This window comes from Thalassophryne amazonica, chromosome 4 (genome assembly GCF_902500255.1).
Source record: "Thalassophryne amazonica chromosome 4, fThaAma1.1, whole genome shotgun sequence".
NCBI lineage: Eukaryota > Metazoa > Chordata > Actinopteri > Batrachoidiformes > Batrachoididae > Thalassophryne > Thalassophryne amazonica.
In genome coordinates this window covers 111,865,309-111,885,603 of record NC_047106.1, presented here as the reverse complement: position 1 = coordinate 111,885,603, position 20,295 = coordinate 111,865,309, and the positions used below count along the sequence as shown (strand labels likewise).

Below are 20,295 nucleotides of genomic sequence, written 5' to 3'. Positions count from 1 at the left end.
TGTTCATGGTTTGGATGAAGTAACTAATGAAAATAACTCAGACAGAACAATCGGAGAGAAAGAGTCTAACCAAATACCGGCATCACTGAAAGCAGCCAAAGATAACGATATGTCTTTGGGATGGTTATGAGTAATTTTTTCTCTAATAGTTATGAAGTCATGAAGTCATTACTAGTTAAAGTTAAAGGAATACTCGGCTCAATAGAGCTCTGACTCTTTGTCAGCCTGGCTACAGTGCTGAAAAGAAACCTGGGGTTGTTCTTATTTTCTTCAATTAGTGATGAGTAGTAAGATGTCCTAGCTTTACGGAGGGCTTTTTTATAGAACAACAGACTCTTTTTCCAGGCTAAGTGAAGATCTTCTAAATTAGTGAGACGCCATTTCCTCTCCAACTTACGGGTTATCTGCTTTAAGCTGCGAGTTTGTGAGTTATACCACGGAGTCAGGTACTTCTGATTTAAAGCTCTCTTTTTCAGAGGAGCTACAGCATCCAAAGTTGTCTTCAATGAGGATGTAAAACTATTGACGAGATACTCTATCTCACTTACAGAGTTTAGGTAGCTACTCTGCACTGTGTTGGTATATGGCATTAGAGAACATAAAGAAGGAATCATATCCTTAAACCTAGTTACAGCCCTTTCTGAAAGACTTCTAGTGTAATGAAACGTATTCCCCACTGCTGGGTAGTCCATCAGAGTAAATGTAAACGTTATTAAGAAATGATCAGACAGAAGGGAGTTTTCAGGGAATATTGTTAAGTCTTCAATTTCCATACCATAAGTCAGAACAAGATCTAAGATATGATTAAAGTGGTGGGTGGACTCATTTACATTTTGAGCAAAGCCAGTTGAGTCTAATAATAGATTAAATGCAGTGTTGAGGCTGTCATTCTCAGCATCTGTGTGGATGTTAAAATCGCCCACTATAATTATCTTATCTGAGCTAAGCACTAAGTCAGACAAAAGTTCTGAAAATTCACAGAGAAACTCACAGTAACGACCAGGAGGACGATAGATAACAACAAATAAAACTGGTTTTTGGGACTTCCAATTTGGATGGACAAGACTAAGAGTCAAGCTTTCAAATGAATTAAAGCTCTGTCTGGGTTTTTGATTAATTAATAAGCTGGAATGGAAGATTGCTGCTAATCCTCCGCCTCGGCCCGTGCTATGAGCGTTCTGGCAGTTAGTGTGACTCGGGGGTGTTGACTCATTTAAACTAACATATTCATCCTGCTGTAACCAGGTTTCTGTAAGGTAGAATAAATCAATATGTTGATCAATTATTATATCATTTACTAACAGGGACTTAGAAGAGAGAGACCTAATGTTTAATAGACCACATTTAACTGTTTTAGTCTGTGGTGCAGTTGAAGGTGCTATATTATTTTTTCTTTTTGAATTTTTATGCTTAAATAGATTTTTGCTGGTTACTGGTGGTCTGGGAGCAGGCACCGTCTCTACGGGGATGGGGTAATGAGGGGATGGCAGGGGGAGAGAAGCTGCAGAGAGGTGTGTAAGACTACAACTCTGCTTCCTGGTCCCAACCCTGGATAGTCATGGTTTGGAGGATTTAAGAAAATTGGCCAGATTTCTAGAAATGAGAGCTGCTCCATCCAAAGTTGGATGGATGCCGTCTCTCTTAACAACACCAGGTTTTCCCCAGAAGCTTTGCCAATTATCTATGAAGCCCACCTCATTTTTTGGACACCACTCAGACAGCCAGCAATTCAAGGAGAACATGCGGCTAAACATGTCACTCCCGGTCCGACTGGGGAGGGGCCCAGAGAAAACTACAGAGTCCGACATTGTTTTTGCAAAGTTACACACCGATTCAGTGTTAATTTTAGTGACCTCCGATTGGCGTAACCGGGTGTCATTACTGCCGACGTGAATTACAATCTTACCAAATTTACGCTTAGCCTTAGCCAGCAGTTTCAAATTTCCTTCAATGTTGCCTGCTCTGGCCCCTGGAAGACAATTGACTATGGTTGCTGGTGTCGCTAACTTCACATTTCTCAAAACAGAGTCGCCAATAACCAGAGTTTGATCCTCGGCGAGTGTGTCGCCGAGTGGGGAAAAACAGTTAGAAATGTGAACGGGTTGGCGGTGTACACAGGGCTTCTGTTTAGGGCTACGCTTCCTCCTCACAGTCACCCAGTCGGCCTGCTTTCCCGGCTGCTCGGGATCTGCCAGAGGAAAACTAACGGCGGCTAAGCTACCTTGGTCCGCACCGACTACAGGGGCCTGGCTAGCTGTAGAATTTTCCACGGTGCGGAGCCGAGTCTCCAATTCGCCCAGCCTGGCCTCCAAAGCTACGAATAAGGTACACTTATTACAAGTACCATTACTGCTAAAGGAGGCCGAGGAATAACTAAACATTTCACACCCAGAGCAGAAAAGTGCAGGAGAGACAGGAGAAGCCGCCATGCTAAACTGGCTAAGAGCTAGTAGCTGCGCTAAGCTAGCAGATTCCTAAAAACACACAAAGTGAATAATGTGTAAATAATTTAGAGGTGATTCAGCAGAGGGAGTGCTTTAGTTAAGGCACGTGAAGATTACACTGTGAAACAAATCGTTATCTAGGTAACTAGATCAATCTAACTGCGCAGATTAAACAGCTAACAGATACAGCAAAACACCGCTGTGCTCCGGAACAGGAAGTGATACAATACCGCAGTGAGAGCCAACCAGCAGTCAATCTTAAACACAAATACACATGGAAGCATATGACTTAATATATCATATGTATTTAATGGTTGTGCTCATTTTAGTTTTCTTGTGTATACAAGCAGATTATTTAAATATTGGATATTATATAACGGCTGAGTGGATCCTTGTCATTTGATTGGTGCTTTGTATGCCACGTGACACGGATTCTTCGTCCCATTTGTGTTGCGTTACATTTACCGTGTAATTTGGTTCCAATTACAGTGAAAATTGGGTTCCATACATTTTGTGCCATTGCACGCTGCGACCACCGCACACTTGTGGGGGCGGTGTGTAACTAAACATGGCAGAGTTTTTGTTGATGGACGACTATTTGAAGGAGCTAATTGACAGTGCTAATTCTTCTAACAGACACACAAACACGCACAAAACAAATCCACTATGCTGTAAGCCATCTGGAGGCACGAAGAGCCATTAGGATGAAGTTAAGATGAAAAGATGGATGAATTTCTGACGTGATTTTTTTGCTGCACTGAGGAAGTACACAAAGTCTCTTTTGTAGAAGTACACAAAGTCAGTGCATGACATCATGGACTACATCATCAAAATTATTTTTGAACTATCAAAGTGTTTTTTCCAATTTGACAGAACAATGTTGGACTCCTATTTAAAGTTCATGTTGGACTGTTGACATCAAAGCAACAGTGACGAACACCAAAATGTAAGTCCCTTTTCTGTTTATAAATTAATAAAATATCAAATGACAAGGATCTATTTTAGCCGTAATATAAAACAAATAATTAATGTTTTTACATTCTTTTAATGAAACATTACAGCTTTCACCTCATGAAATATTCATACCATTGAACTCATGAACATTAATTGTATCCTATAAATTCCAAAATTCCAAAACATCATTGTGCTTGATTTTAAACCATGATTTTTCTTGTCTACGGCACACTAATGTTCTGTTGCCACAAAATAGCAATGCTCCAACACAGCTCCTGACTACAGCCTGACACACACACGTGTGAGTAAATGAAAGAAATTCTATTTATAATTTACATGACATGTTGGTGAAAATCACAACTATGTTGCTGGTGCTCTTGGAATGACACAGTAGAAGATACGACCGTAATTCACTGCAGATATCTGACCCGTCTTAATATTAGCCTGCAGTAAGCCTGCTCTTACAGCTCACAAAATATTGTGAGTGACATATTCAAAGTCATCAGTTTCTGCTGCTGAGGCTCCTGCTTGTTCAAACAGATGGTGAGGTGGTGATTACAGGAGGGCCTCTACTTGCCTTTATGTGGATTTGTTTTACCCCCCGGGGCTCTGGTTTAAAGCAGGCACACATGGACGCATTCCCAATCTTAGGAACGCTGTACGTGCATGATGTCTGGCAATGCCAGCAGCCACCTTGAAGCAGAGTGACAGCCTCACTGAGGGAGCTGTGATCCTGCAGGCGTGTTAACAAATACGAGCAAAACCTAGACAGATTTGTGTTCGACACCACAGAGTCACTTCCCGTTTCACTTATGTACTTCAGGGCAAAATGCAACAACCCCATCTCACCTGCATGAGATGATCGGAGATATCCGGCATATTTTTTATTTAAGTTATTGCATTGCATTCGTTAATATAAATTAGAAGAGCTGTAGCAATTATGCCGTGATTTTGTTTGTTTGTTCATTTGTTTTCTTCTTCAGTGCTATTATTATAAGAAGTAGTATTCCCAATTGGTAGTAGCAGTAATGTGAGTTGCAGTAACAGCAGGAGGAATAAGACAACCCCATGCTGAAATAACTACTTTTAGACTTCTGTGAGCAATGTCTTTGAAGGTCACGTCTGGACTTCCTTTCTGCTCTTTGACACCCGCTCATACAGTCATATGCATATGCACAGGAGAGACTGAGCAGCAGATGTTTTAATTGAAAGCCCCATGAACAAAAACCTGTGAGATCCCTGTCCTGAAGACCAACTCCCTAAAAATCTTACAGAAATCCATCACTGTGTTTTTGAGGTATCCTGAACACAAAAACAAACAAAGAACAGACAAGATGCACCTCATAACACCCACCTCTGTCAGGAGCTCAGTTTCCATTACAGCTTTTTGCAAAAGTTAAGTGATATTTATAGAATGTTAACAAAACATTATCGGGAACTGACAGCATTTCCATTGATTGATGGAATGTGACCACTGGGTTTTGTCCTCTTGTGATAACTGCCATTCCAGCTAGGCTCTCACAAGAATTGTAGTTCCAACAGTCATGGCGACAGAAGGGTAAGTCACGTTAAATATTGCTATTTTGTTGTTTTTTTCTAATCCAATATTCCCGTAATGTTTGTTTCTTTTGACGTTAGACAGCCTCTCTTTTGTTTGTATTCCTACAGAAAATTGGGAGCTAAAAATTTTAATTAAAATATTACCATCACTAGATCAATATTGCATAACAATGCCAAATACCACCACCAGACCAGTTGAATTTTAAATAAAGTGTTGTGAAATGCCATCGCCAGAATGCAGCACTTTCAGACGCCACCAGTTGCAATATAAATAATAAAAATCATAACCAATGAATATACCTGTACAGTATTTAGCACAGTGCTTTAATATTTTGCAAACTATACCTCGTCATTTTTAAATGGTTTATCTATTACAGAGTAAAAACTGAAGGAAATCAATTGCAAGGCCTGAAAGAAGTTTCTGTAGGAAGTATTTTAGCCATAAGGTCAAGTGAGAGGGGGAAGTGTTGGCTTTTTAAATACTTTAAAAGACACTGGATGTCTTGAGAGGATTTAGTATTGCTATAACGGACTGATGCAGCAGGTGGCAGCAGTGCAACAACATGGATGCCGGCTGCCACAGAAGAAGAAAGGGTGCGCTTGTTTTTAGCCACAGGGTCACATGTTGAGAGGAGTGTGTTTTGTGTCAAAATAAAAGTGATGCAATGAAGACACGCACATCCAAAACACCTCCACATCCAAAAATATACCAAAGATAGAAACCAAAGATAGAAACCGAATCAGCTGGGGCGCTTATTTATCTGTTTGCTCTCATTAATTTGTGAGTTTGATTGTAGCAGATAATATGTCAAGATGTTTTTAATTTTGGTTTGATTAGTCTTCAGGTGAGGGCAGTCATCAATTATGTCAGTATTTAGACAGGTGTTTCACATCGAGCATGCTGTCTGCCCGAAACGTTACATTTATTTTTTGTTAAATAAAGCCTTTTTTTGTATTGGAATCACTGTGGCTGTGCAGATCATTCGGTTTCTATCATGTCAAAATAAAGCCATAAAATATATATTTCTATATTTTTATATCACGAAATAAATAGAACATATAAGCTAATTTTGACGGAAATCCATATACTTACTACAAATGGTGCCATCTTGGAAATACTAATGTTACAATGTCAAAATAAAGGTATAATATCAAAATAAAGGTTTTGAAAATTAATCCTAAAATTTTTTATAATAAAGGATGCACATCATCATGCCATGTGCAAGCTATATCTGAAAGCTGAGGCTGATGTGACAAAGAGTCAATGAGATATGAGAGCCACATACACACACACACAGACGTTTCTTGCTTTATACAACCCCTGGCAAAAATTATGGAATCACCGGCCTCAGAGGATGTTCATTCAGTTATTTAATTTTGTAGAAAAAAAGCAGATCACAGACATGACTCAAAACTAAAGTCATTTCAAATGGCAACTTTCTGGCTTTAAGAAACACTATAAGAAATCAAGAAAAAAAGATTGTGGCAGTCAGTAACGGTTACTTTTTTAGACCAAGCAGAGGAACAAAATATGGAATCACTCAATTCTGAGGAAAAAATTATGGAATCACCCTGTAAATTTTCATCCCCCAAATTAACACCTGCATCAAATCAGATCTGCTCATTGACATTGACCCTATGCCATGACATTGACCCTATGTGTCTTTTTGCAAGGAATGTTTTTGCAGTTTTTGCTCTATGGCAAGATGCATTATCATCTTGAAAAATGATTTCATCATCCCCAAACATCCTTTCAATTGTCCAAAATATCAACATAAAATTGTGCATTTATTGATGATGTAATGACAGCCATCTCCCCAGTGCCTTTACCTGACATGCAGCCCCATATCATCAATGACTGTGGAAATTTACGTTCTCTTCAGGCAGTCATCTTTATAAATCTCATTGGAAAGGCACCAAACAAAAGTTCCAGCATCATCACCTTGCCCAATGCAGATTCGAGATTCATCACTGAATATGACTTTCATCCAGTCATCCACAGTCCACAATTGCTTTTCCTTAGCCCATTGTAACCTTGTTTTTTCTGTTTAGGTGTTAATGATTGTTTTCGTTTAGCTTTTCTGTATGTAAATCCCATTTCCTTTAGGCGGTTTCTTACAGTTCGGTCACAGACGTTGACTCCAGTTTCCTCCCATTCGTTCCTCATTTGTTTTGTTGTACATTTTTCGATTTTTGAGACATATTGCTTTAAGTTTTCTGTCTTGACGCTTTGTCTTCCTTGGTGTACCAGTATGTTTGCCTTTAACAACCTTCCCATGTTGTTTGTATTTGGTCCAGAGTTTAGACACAGCTGACTGTGAACAACCAACATCTTTTGCAACATTGCGTGATGATTTACTCTCTTTTAAGAGTTTGATAATCCTCTCCTTTGTTTCAATTGACATCTCTCGTGTTGGAGCCATGATTCATGGCAGTCCACTTGGTGCAACAGCTCTCCAAGGTGTGTTCTCCTTTTTAGATGCAGACTAACGAGCAGATCTGATATGATGCAGGTGTTAGTTTTGGGGATGAAAATTTACAGGGTGATTCCATAATTTTTTCCTCAGAATTGAGTGATTCCATATTTTTTCCTCTGCTTGGTCTAAAAAGTAACCGTTACTGACTGCCACAATCTTTTTTTCTTGATTTCTTATAGTGTTTCTTAAAGCCAGAAAGTTGCCATTTGAAATGACTTTAGTTTTGTGTCATGTCTATGATCTGCTTTTTTTCTACAAAATTAAACAACTGAATGAACATCCTCCGAGGCCGGTGATTCCATAATTTTTGCCAGGGGTTGTAGATAGATGGCCAAATTCTCTGATTTCAGCATCTTAAATGTAAATATTTTCGATGTGTTTGCTCCTCTGCAACAGTTAACTGAACATATTTGCATTGTAGAGACATTTGAGAATGTCATGTTGGGCTTTGACAAACACTGATAGATATTTTTCACCTTTTCTGACATTTTATTGATGAAAGAACCAATTGATTAATCCAGAAAATATCAAATGATAAGTTGATAATGAAAAAAATTGTTCATTGCAGCCTTAAGAAATATGTTTCTTTCTTTTTGTGTCTGAGGAAGACGCAGTACTGTCTGCAACACCTTTCTCCATATTTTGACATGAATGCCTTTTTAATTTTTAGCACATACAAGAATGCAGATTACATCTACTGCAAGCTTGAAAATCTCAAGTGTGTTCTGACAAACTACCTGAGGTTTAATCTTTTCTTTTAAATAAAATTCTTGTCTGCTGGACTCCACTATGAAGTTGTAACCAGTGATACACCAGATAAAAGTTGATAAAACCTGTAATAGCTCAAGGGTGCACTGGAGTTCAGGTTGTACAGGGTGACCCCCCCCCCCCTTCCCCCCCACAAAAACAGAACCCATAAAAATTGTAACAAATCCTACAAAGGTCCAGCAAATTTCAGTTTGCTGGAAGACGACTCCCGTGTCACCCCATGTCTTGGTCAACCAAGGAAAAAACATTTTGCCTGGAGGCCTATTTCACAAACAAATCATACCATTTGGAGCGTAATTTGGAAAGAACATGACTTTTATGCAAAGCGACCAAGATAACTGAAATTTTGGGGAATGCTCATACACAGACTGAATTTTAAGAACCGTTGTATGATTTATTACATTTTTTATGGGGTTTTTTAGGGTGGATGCAGCAGCAGTAGAAATACATCAGGTCATGTCTGAGAGTATGTTGTTGGTGCTGCCCCTCACTTCATCCATCATCCTACAGAACAGCCCTGGGTCTTGGATGGCAACCATTCAGGCAGAAAACTGTTCCATATCTGACTCCTGAATGTATCCATCTGTCACAGCCAGATGAACTGTGGGCATCCCCTTGGACTTTTGCAGTTGCTGGGGTCCTCAACACTGAGTCAGCTGTGTGTTGGATCATGCTTAGGGAAGGATACCACATGGTGATCGTGTTGTAGCTGATATTCTCCCACAGTGCAAGTTATAGGCCATGTTTCAATGTCACTACTTGACACAGTCATTCCAGTGAGGCAAGAGTGCTAACCACTGTGTTGCAGCAATTATAATAGTGGTTTTGCGTATACCATATATCCCAGACTATGTGTCACTTTTTTTTTACTTGTTTGGCTAATCTTACGAGTTATATGTCCACCCAGTGTCACTTTTTTTTTTTTTTGTGATACCATCACAGAATCCTGATGCGGTCACCCTTCACCAGTAATTTTTGTTCGTGATGCCATCACAATCTTGGCATGAGATTGGGTTGATAAACCAAAAAAAAAAAAAAATTAATAAATTATGCTCTCAAACTGAAAGACCACAGTGTTAAATAATAAGAGGGAATAATCTTCATACTACTCTGAATTCTCTGAACACTTGTTTGAACTTTGTGGGACAGCCTAAACTCAACCGAGGAGGACAGTTAGGCTAAGGCAACACCATAACCATGTTGTTGTTTTTTTCCTTTCGGCTGATCCCGTTTGATTAGGGTCCCCATGGCGAATCCAGTGCAGCTCTGCATTGAGACTTGACACAAGTTTTACACCGGTTGGCCTTCCTGATGCAACTCCAGTTCCATCCGGAGAAACAGGCACAGTCCCTCGTCTTCCTGAGAGGTCTTTCATCCAAGTACTAACCAGGACCCTACTTTGCTTCGGGCCCCTTCACACATAGTGCGAATATGTACAACTCAGGGTGACACCTGTTGGACCAACTCCTATGAGCGCACCACGAAACATCGCACTGACGGGCAGACATGCACGATGCCGGTGCGACAGTTCGTGCATGCGGGAACACAGTGCCACCAGCTGCACGATGTGGTTACTGTGAAGAAAAAATAAATAACATTTTTAAAAATACCTGCTGCAACGGTTTTCTGCACGCAGGAACACAACAGCTTTTCACAGCAGCTGTTACGTTTCTGCTTGGGTTTTGTATTAGTGCTTTCTCTTTTCTGTCACTTGGGTGCTTGGTGGTGGGCGTCTTGTTCTGGAGCTTTCCTGCATACTTGTTTTCTGTTATCTGCTCATCACACCCTGTATTTAAGCCTCTCGTTTCCTTCACTTCCTTGCCAGATAGTTGCACTTTATGCCATTGCTTCATAGCCCTGTTCCTTGTGTTTTTCCTCAACCTGTTTCCATACTTTTTTGGACTGCCTGTTTTTTGGGCCATGCCGTAGCCTCATGTTTCTGCTACTGTTGCAGTTTTTGGACTGCTTTCTGTGTACCGAACCCTGCTCGTTGCACCAGTAAAACCCTTTGACCGAATCTGAGCTTAGCATTTGTGTCCAGCCTTTTTGTACCACTGGTTCTGATAGACTTGTGATATTAAGAGAGGCAAATAAAAGGGCCCTGAGAGAATCACTCACAGAACCTCCACCAGAACAATAACGGGCAGTGCCATTAGGACTTCCGCAGAGTGATGGAGGAAAGCAGTCACAATTCAACACATAAAAAAATGTTTTCACATTTACCATATATGCACTTCTGTCTGTACTTTAATGTAATACCAAATGACACCATTGTGGAACAGTTGGGACAGTTTAGTTTCACACATAATGCGGCGTCCCACTGCAGACTGCTGATCTGATCTGGTGTGTTGAGCTTTCGGCTGTGATAAGAAAAGTGTTGGGTTTTCTGATATGTCAGGTAAGATTTGTATTTTTTTTTTCTTTTTTTTTTTGTTCGTTGTTTTGATCCTTTCTCACATTGTAAAAGAAATAAACTAAAGGAAGCATTTTTTTAGTTTAGGTAGAACATGATCACCACAAGAATTTAATCATTTCTTTCTTCCAACCCATTTCTCCACAAACTGTTGTTGAAATCCATTCAGTCCTGTTTGAGATCAAAGATTCCCTGTTGATAAAGTGTTTGTCTCATTATAGGGCCTTTTAATATGGCGAGTCGCAAGATGAATGTATGTATTTATTTTATTTACTTATTTATTTGTTTTGAATTATCAGAATGGACTCATACATTTATGTATTCACTCAATGTGCATTTGAGAGTGAACTAGTTGCTCGTGCACATACCGTACTTTGTATTGACTCTGTATGGGAGAGAGAGCCCACTGAGGAAGCTCATGGCTGCAGCTAAAAGTGAGCGATTTCTGCTGGCAGATGATGCTTCAGTCCCTTTGAGGTGCAGCACACTGGTGCAATGCTTTTGCCAGAGAAACATAGCGCCTCTGCACAAGGTGTTGACAGGACCCAGCAGCGGCGTTGTGTTGTAAACAACAAAGCCGTGTGTCCAATTAGAATTTAAAAGGGATTTGTGCGAATGAAGACATCACAGGGCAGGGACAATACAAACACAAATTAAGATTTGTAGGATTCAGAGCATCATACTGAGACAAAGGAGGATAAGAAAAGCTTTGGAGTGACTCGGCCCGTGGTGTGCCTGTTTGTGCTGAAGGGGATGTTTGAGAGACGGTCCTCCAGGAGCAAACATACCCATCCAACCGACTCATGCTCGTGCGGCTTGGCCCTCACCGTTCTCTCTACTTTGACTTGATTTTTAAAGGCCAAGGACTCTTTTCTCTTGAAGGATATATAGCAAAAAAAAACTGCTGTTGTCTGTGTCAGAAAAGCAACATGAAATGAATTTCACAACATGACATACAAGCTGATTTCTCTTATAACCTGTTTCTTTATACTATAATTAATTATTCTTCCTGAACAACAGTTGGTACATCTGATTGTGTCATTGTTTTGACTGTGCAGGCACCAAGGAGGTGAATGCAACAGGAAAGTCATTCACAGTGAAAAGCAGCCTCCAGTTTCAGGTGGACAGACGGGATGATGGGGTCGCCTACACCTGCAGCGTGGAGCAAGTGTCTCTGTCCAACCCCTACATGACAACAGAGGTCCTAGAGGTCCACTGTGAGTGCAACACACACCTGCCGCAAAGCCGGATTTGTCACGGGTGAACAGCGAGGCATAATTAAAGAAAGTAACTTATTGCACAAGTGAGGAAAGGACACTAACAACAGAAAACAGGAAAGTCCAAAAACAAGGGAATAGTTTTAAAGACACTCGGCTGGGTCCACAGTTGTAGATGGCAAGAAAACACTCTAAAAATCAATTTGTGTCCATAGATTTTTTTTCCTTATCTTTCCTGCTTCTGTGGCGTGTTGTCTGTGAGGCTGCAGCTTTGCTCTTCTGGAAAACGACAAAAATGGATCTGTTAAAGTGGTCTCTGAACGCAATTGACACTATTTTTTCCACAAGACATTCGGGGGCGGAGGACCCGACCTGTCCTGCCGGGACGCATGTGATGGGTTACGTGATGGACTCGTGGAGGAGATGGCAGGTCATGTGCCTTTACACGCTTTCTGTGGAGGACGTTGAAGATGTGTATATATTTGGCTTGGTGGTGACCGGCTTTCTGCTGTGTGGAGCGGGCATGGCGCTGGTTTACCGGAAAATTAAGAAAGTGGAAGCAGCAATAATTGGGCCGTCCAGGCTGCCCCACATGATTGATTCAATTGGGAAGGCAGTGGCTGCGCAGTCGGCGGGTGTTAACCGCACGCTGGAAAACATCTCAGGCAGGATTGCAGCTCTGGAAATCCGCTTTGACCATCAGTAAAGACCACATCCTACATTCAGATGTATTGAGAGCCACTCTATTCTCAGAACTGTGGAATCTTTCAGGCGTCTGCTAATCTGGATATTCATTTGGCTTCCCCAAACACAGCTGCACTTCAAGGCCGCTGCGATAAAAAACCTCCTCAAGAAGATCAACACTTAAGCCTCGCTCCCTGGTCATCCCCCTCCCCTCAGCTTCTCCAGCTCTGACATTGACTGTGGACAGTGGACTGCTCAGGGCTGAGCCCCTCCCCCTTTCAGGATTGTTGGACAAGGCCGTTGATGGCGCCTAATAGGCTGCCTCCGGAGTGTTCTGATAAACTGGACTTTCAAATCTCGGTTGTCGTCCTGCATCTTTGTTTGTCTGTGTGATTATTGTTTTTCTGTGCTGATGGGGGTTTTTTTCCTCATTGCTGCTGTGTAACACAGTGGCTATGAGGGTTTTTTCTCTTCCTTACCTCGTGTGCTTTTTATATGTGTTTATGTACCGGGCCGGCCTATGTGTGTTGTGTGTTATGTGTGTCGTTTGTTATGGGTTGGTCTTGGTTTGCTCAGCCCTGCTGTTGACCAAGGCAGGGATGTACATCTGGAGGTGGTCCCCGGGCGCCTAATGGCGACTTCTGCTCCTAACTGGCAATTAGGATGGGTTAAATGCAGTAGACACATTTCATTTTGCAGGGAACATGTTCCTTTGTGCATATGACAATAAAATTCTTTTGAATCCTTTGAATCCTTTGAAGATACACCGGGATCAAAACCTCAGAGTCCCGAGGCATGTACTATGTAGGGAGATTAGTGACATTTAGATTAGTGAGGTATGTTAAGCCTAAAGAAAAAAGAAACAGTTTTCAGGAGCATGAATGTTAGCGTTGTCAACATAACATGTTATCTCATAACGTGCTGTCCTAGTGGTAAGCTTTGACAATCAAAAATGAGATGCACCTGGAACAAGAAAAAATTGCACTTCCTTGACTGGCTGCTTGGCTCCAAAATTAGAAGATTCTCATAGAAACCTATGTTAAAATGACCAACATTAGAGCAGGAATAAAGATGGTACAAAAAAGCAGTTTTGGTCTCTATAACTCGTTTAACTCTCCCAATTTTTATAAGTTCTTAGTTTAAGACATTTAAAGCCATAACGTTATGCATAATTAGGGCTGCGGTCGCTTTGTATGACAGCTCGTTTGTTGACGATGAGGTGAGTCCAGAGCTTCAGTAGTAGAGTGGCTGCATGTTGTGGCTGCTACCTGTTTAGAGGACTGTCCCTTTTTTGAGCATTTTATTACAAATCGTGGCTTAGTGGTTAGCACTGTTGCCTCACAGTGAGACAGACCCAGGCTTATCTCACCCAGGTACAGATCCAACCTGGTCCTTTTTGTGTGGAGCGTGCATGTTCTCCCCATGTTCGCATGTGTCCACTCCGAGTGCTACGGCTGCTTCACATTTCTAAAGGCATGCAGGATAGTATAGGTGAATTGGAAATATTAAATAGGTGTGAGTAAGAGTGTTAATGTGTTTTTCTGTCTATAGGTTAGAGGCACCTTAGATGTCTTTGGTACTAGGTTTCTTTGGTCAATCCTTGGGTGCCTCTGGAATGACTTTGTATCAAAGGAGCGGTTACTAAGAGAGAGTAAGATGAGGAGTATTGCTTGTATTGTTAAGGAGCATCAGTTCTGACATTCTGGCCATGTGGCCCGTTTCCAGATAGATGGTTATTTTAGATGTGAAAATGGGCCAATTGTCTGCCTGGGTGATTGTCATCCAGGACCCACAACACACAGACGTTAGGAGTGCTAACGGCTGTGTTTCGGTCCCCCTCCCGGCATTATAGTAATGGTGTTAGCATTTTTAGCAGCTATTGGTAGCTTGATGACATTAGGTCCAGTTAATCCACAGTTAGTGATGAAATAAGCAGGTAATATATTTGTAATACCCACACCAAAGCAAACCTTTACCAAAGCCACCACTCCCTCCCCCAAAAATATGATTTAATAAACACCCAAACCAAGGTTAGCCTGTTAGCTTAGTTTATTTGATAATTCAGACATGGGCACATGATCAGGCTTCATTGGTCCTTCCCAGGTCATACATGGTCTCACCAGCATCCCACCTCTTTATCCAAATGTGGGTTGGCCATGATATAGGCACAGCAAGTGCTGCCAACTTGGCAACACAGAGAGCTGGTTTTGCACTTCAAAATGGTTGTCTATAGAAAACCTATGGGTTACTAGTTAAACGCTTCCATTTGGGGCAGTAACTCTTCTATGACCCAGAGGGGGCAATCGACCGTTTTCCACCACAGGACCATGGTCTCAGATTTGGAGGTGCTGATTCTCATCCCAGTCACTTCACTCTCAGCTTCAAACCTGCTGTGAGTGGTGATGCAAAATGCAAAACTTGCACTATGCACAATTTCTCCATTTGCAGCCACAAAAGCTGATAACTGCTTCAGGGTTGTCTGGGTGTCTTGGTGGCTTTCCTCACTCATCTCCTCTTCCACAGTCACTCAGTTTTTGACAATTGTCTGCCCCACACAGATTTACCACAGACTACCACACTGTTTGTATTTCTTCATAACTGATGTAAATAGAGTCAAAGACATAATAAGTGTCTTGGAAATGTTCATGTATCCATCCCCTGACTTGTTAGAAGAAGACTGGATGTCAAAGTGATGGTTTACATGCAATATATTAAGAGTGCACTTACGTATTCACAATATAATTGTGTCTTTTAGATTTTTATTTCTTCTTATTCAGATAACTTTTTACTATGAGTTTAAAGGCAATCATTTTAGATTTTTTATATATGTAAAACACCAGACTTTTTTGTTTTGTTGTTTTGATGTCATAAAAAATTCAAACATAAAATCTCAAGGGTGCACTACCTTTTTCACAGCACTGTATGGCAAACAGGTGTTGCCACAGTTACTTTGAAAAGTTACTTTATTAGTTACTTTTTACAGTTACTTCATTAACTGACTGTAACTAATAAAGTAACTAGTAATGTAACTTGGTTATTTTTATTTTTTATTTTATTTTTACATTGCTGATTAGTTACTTTGCTGATTACTCAATCTTAAGAGTAACCAAGTAAAATCACTAGTTACCTTAATGATTACATTACTTATTAGTTCCAATTTGCCAGCATCTGCTTATAAAATAACTGTATAAAGTAACTAAAAACTATCTTTTCAAAGTAACTGTGGCAACACATAGTCAATGACGAGATCAGTTTTGTGAGTCCCACAACAAGCCACATTTAAGATTTGTGTATGGATTGCGCACAAAATTGGCTCATATTCGCTTAACATCTGCAATATCCGTGAAACATGCTTGTATGAGTCGGCTGACATCTGCACACTTCTGCAATTATCCGCAGAGGCGCGTTTTTCCATTGCCAGGATTTTTGAGCTGCACAAAATTTTGGTTGCGGATCACATGCGCCTTACATACGCAATACATACTGAAGCTATGTGCTGTATATCCGCCGTTATACGCTGATATCTGCAGCTGACGGGGTATTGCGGCTTGGCAGCGGACTGGGACAGTGTGTAAAATGAATATTTTGCGTGCCTATTACATCCACATCACAGACTAAAGGCCCTGTCCCACTGGAGTTTAGGAGGATTTGCGGATGGAATGCGCACAAAAGTGGCCCACATCCGCCAAACAACTGCAATAACCGTGTAACATTCCTGTATGAGTCGGCCGCTATCCGAAAACGTTTGTGATCATCCGCAGAGGCACACATGTCCGCAGCCAGGATTTTTGAGCGGCTCAAAAATCCTGCTGCGGATGAGATCCGCATCACTGCCTGAACACATACTGAAGACATACGCAGGACATACACAACCAACGCGCCGCATATCCCCTGTCATCCGCTGATATCCACAACCGACGGGTTGGCACGGCTTGGCAGCGGACCGGGACAGTGTGCAAAACAGATATGACGCGTGCCCAGCACGGCCACATGACGGTCGCAAATGGTATGTCGCGCATGCAGACAGAGTGGGCACGGATGAAGCGAGTGCATCACGGCCGCTGTGCCCCTCATGGGGGCGCCTCCGCGGTCGCCTTCGCTTCTGTTCCCTGTTATATCCGCTTTTCTTCCTCATGTATTCACTGATCCACCCCGGGACATTTGTCATTTCCGCCCACCTTTGTTGCGGATGCTCAGCTTTTGTCTCCTCATTTCATGCGCAAATCCTCCTAAACGCCAGTGGGACGACCGTCGGCCCTCGTGGCTCGTGAGGGTTCCGTGCTGCTGAAGCAGCACTACAAGCGTCTACGCGTTGATTACCTCACGCACTGTCGATGAGCAAACACCAGAGAGAGCAAACAGTTCTCTCATGTAAAGTCTTGTGTTTTTTTATTGCGTTCTCTTGCAATAACCTAATATCATATTAAAGTTCATGCCTGTCAGCGCGCACAGTGAGTGGAATCAGGCGGTGGGAGACTGAACGTATATGCGTGCGTGCACACACAGCAGACAACAGCAGGATTTACGACAGATGAGGGAGTAAGCTTCTGCACCTTGCACAGCTGTATGACTCCGTATGAAATATAGTTTATTTATACAACAGTGTAAGTAGCAACACCTGTTATGAATGTTTATGTTTTCTTTTTTACTGTCCTCTCATGGATCATGTTGCTGTCTGCTGTGTGTGCGTGCGCGCATATATGTTCAGTCTCCCCCACCTGATTTCACTCACTGTGCACACTGATAGGCATGAAATAAATTTTTTTTAAAGGAAAAAAAGTTTCCGACGTGTGGTTTTTGAACGTACAATGTGAGCAGTCAGATCGCATCAGAGCATCGGGCCATACAGTGTGAGAACATGAATCGTGCGCTCTGAACTTTTAAACCCTGCGGTTTTGTCGCACAGTTTGAGCTGGAGCCAAGTACAATGATTGAAAATATCGTACAGTGTATGCCCAGCCTAAGTTCGCCTTTCGTTCATGCAGCATGCTGAGTCTGTGATCACTGAACACTCTTTTTAATGTTGAGAAAGAGTTCTCGCACTAACTGGACTTGACGAATCCCAGGAACTCCAGCTCTGACACTGCTTGAATAAATGGAGCATGCTTTAATTCGTCCACCTTGCCATAATCGCTGGACTCAGGATCCTTGCCCTCTGCCACACTGACAAGCGCAACCTTCAACCTATCAAATCTATCAAACACAGACACACACCATATCCGTTTGTTTTAAAATGAATTACTTTAGTTAATTTGGTTTATTTGTTAAATACATGATATTATTGAATAACTAATATTTTGCTATATTTTCCAGTATTTCTTTTTCTTTCTTTTTTATTTTTATTTTTTGATAACTCTCACATCGGAGGTTGATGACGTGAGGGGGCGTCGCCCCCAAACGCCCCCTCGTGGCGCCAGGTCCGATGCATACTGAGGATTTGTCATTTCAGGCCAATTTTGTTGCAGAGGACAACAAACGCCCGAAATTTGTACTCAATTCATGTGCAATTAATCCTCTCCCCAGTGGGACCGGACCCTTACCCACCGCTGTTGTTACAGTAATGCACATATGGAAACAGTCACGTGACTGCTGTCTGTGCCACTTTGGAGTTGACAAGGTTCAACTTTATTCACATGGAGCGCTGATTAATCTGGATTATAATCTCAGTTGATGGTGACGTAAGTATTTTTATATATTTGTGCTGCTGTTGGGTGACAGTTGGACACACACATAAAAAATGATTGTTCCCTAACTCACGTTGAAATGACAGTCACAGTGTGGAATCGTGTGGAAAAAGTGAAGCGCTATGACTACTTTCCAGATGCACCGTGCGGCACACAGGGTTTATAAAGTATATATACAGTCTGTGGTGCCGTTTCATTCTTTTTTATACCACTTTTGAACCCTGCAGCCTCTTGCATTCAGTCACTTTCCAGGTGATGCCAATTAAATCTGTGAGGGTTCATGGTTTAGAGCTTTTGGAGAGCATTGAGATTCAGCCAAAGAACCCGTGATCACAGATGAAACACAGGTGTGATAGGTTCAGCAAGAACAGGAGAGGCATGGTGAGTTCACCACTGGCTGGGAGAAGTGGATGCTGAGGGAGAATCCTGATAGGATTAGGTGTAAGCTTAGAACTGAGAAGAAATACAAGGTTTGAGATTACATTTATGTCTGCAGGTTTAGCTTTGCATTTGCTCAGAATTAGTGCAGGATTAGTTTGCAGGTAAGGGATTAGTACCGAAGCACAACACGGATATAGACTTCAACTGAGAGCTGCCCAATGGGCAAACAGCCAACGACTGTAGCACTTCGTTAGTTTGAAACACTGCATCGTACAGTACAAGTCTGTCATAGCAGTGCATTTTATGTCTCTTCTTTGCAGATGTTCCCCATCTGGAGATTACACATTCACTGATTATTCCACAAGAAGGCCAATACTTCAAATTGGAGTGCGTTTCCATAGGCAATCCAATGTAAGTTGTGTGTATATATAATATGTCAAAGGAAACAGATTAAAATAGAAATAGATTAAGCTTGAAATATGGATGAATGGAAATTTTACCTAATAGTTACTACTCGTAAATAGGTGTTTTGCATTGCAGCGGTGTTCAGTATGTGGCACCATAGACATGACTAAGCTCCACCTCCACAGTGTTACTTTGAAAATTCTGGAATAAAATATGCATTTGATTGTCTGTCTTGCTTTACCTTATTAGAAGTAAAACCTCTATCCCAAATGCAGTAGACAACACAAAATTGCAAACATTTTTTATTTAAAGGTGCACGGCCTCTGTTTTTTTTTTTTTTCTTTCAAGATTTAAGTCATGAAAAGAATTTTCTCTGCACCACTATAATTTTATTCCTTAGCCTTTAAATAAGGGATTCATAATAGGATATTGCTATTATGATCAAAGTCCACACTGTCTAGAAAACATATAAACTTTCTTCCCCTGAAGGGAAGAAATTCCAGTGACCAGATGACCATAAACTACATTTGGCAACAATGTTAGATCATGTGGAAGCTTTCCCCAACTTGAGAAAGGATGCTGGATGCTTGATTGTCTGTCTTGCTTTACCTGATTATTTAAAGGTGCACGTCCTCTGTTTTTTTTTGTTTTTTTTCAAGATTTAAGTCATGCAAAGAATTTTCTCTGAACCACTATAATTTTATTCCTTAGCCTTTAAATAAGGGATTCATAATATGATATTGCTATTATGATCAAACTCCACGCTGTCTGGAAAACATATAAAATTTCACCATGAACTACATTTGGCAGCTATGTCAGATCATGTGAAGGCTTTCCCGGACTTGAGAAGGGATGCTGCGAAGCACCTGCAACAGCCAGCTGGTGTAAAGACAGACAGCGTGATGTCAGCTGGCTGCTTGCTCAAACAAAATAAACCAAGATCATGGAAAATGCTCCAAAACAGCTTATTTCTATAGAAATTTAATGCTTCTTATATATTATGTAAAAGTTAGCAAGAAATAGACACTTCTAAATTGAAAAATACTGATTTTGAAATAAGATAACACTTCTGGAGTGATGTTATCATGCGCGCCCCATGAATACACATCACACAAGAAAGTTGTGTTAAATGTAATCTCAAAACCTCAGTGTTAAAAGGAAAAAAAAATTGCAGTGGAATCCCCCCCCCAGATAAATATGTTCTCTTCATTAAAATGAGCTGTAATTTTGCAACACGTTACAAACATGAACCTACATTATGAAGCTTGTATTTCTGTTTAAACTAAATTTTGCCTATTTTGAAATTTT

At 41.1% G+C, this 20,295-nt stretch overlaps 1 protein-coding gene across 2 annotated transcripts in view; it reads left to right on the top strand.

The window, feature by feature from the left end:
* The window catches only part of LOC117508633 (cell adhesion molecule 2-like), a 717,110-nt gene that overhangs the window by 655,510 nt on the left and 41,305 nt on the right, over positions 1–20,295 (top strand). For both annotated transcript variants that reach the window (XM_034168436.1, XM_034168434.1), the window contains exons 6-7: positions 11,675–11,833; positions 18,903–18,993. In XM_034168436.1, the coding sequence (XP_034024327.1) occupies positions 11,675–11,833; positions 18,903–18,993 (250 nt within the window). The remainder of the gene's footprint in view (positions 1–11,674; positions 11,834–18,902; positions 18,994–20,295) is intronic.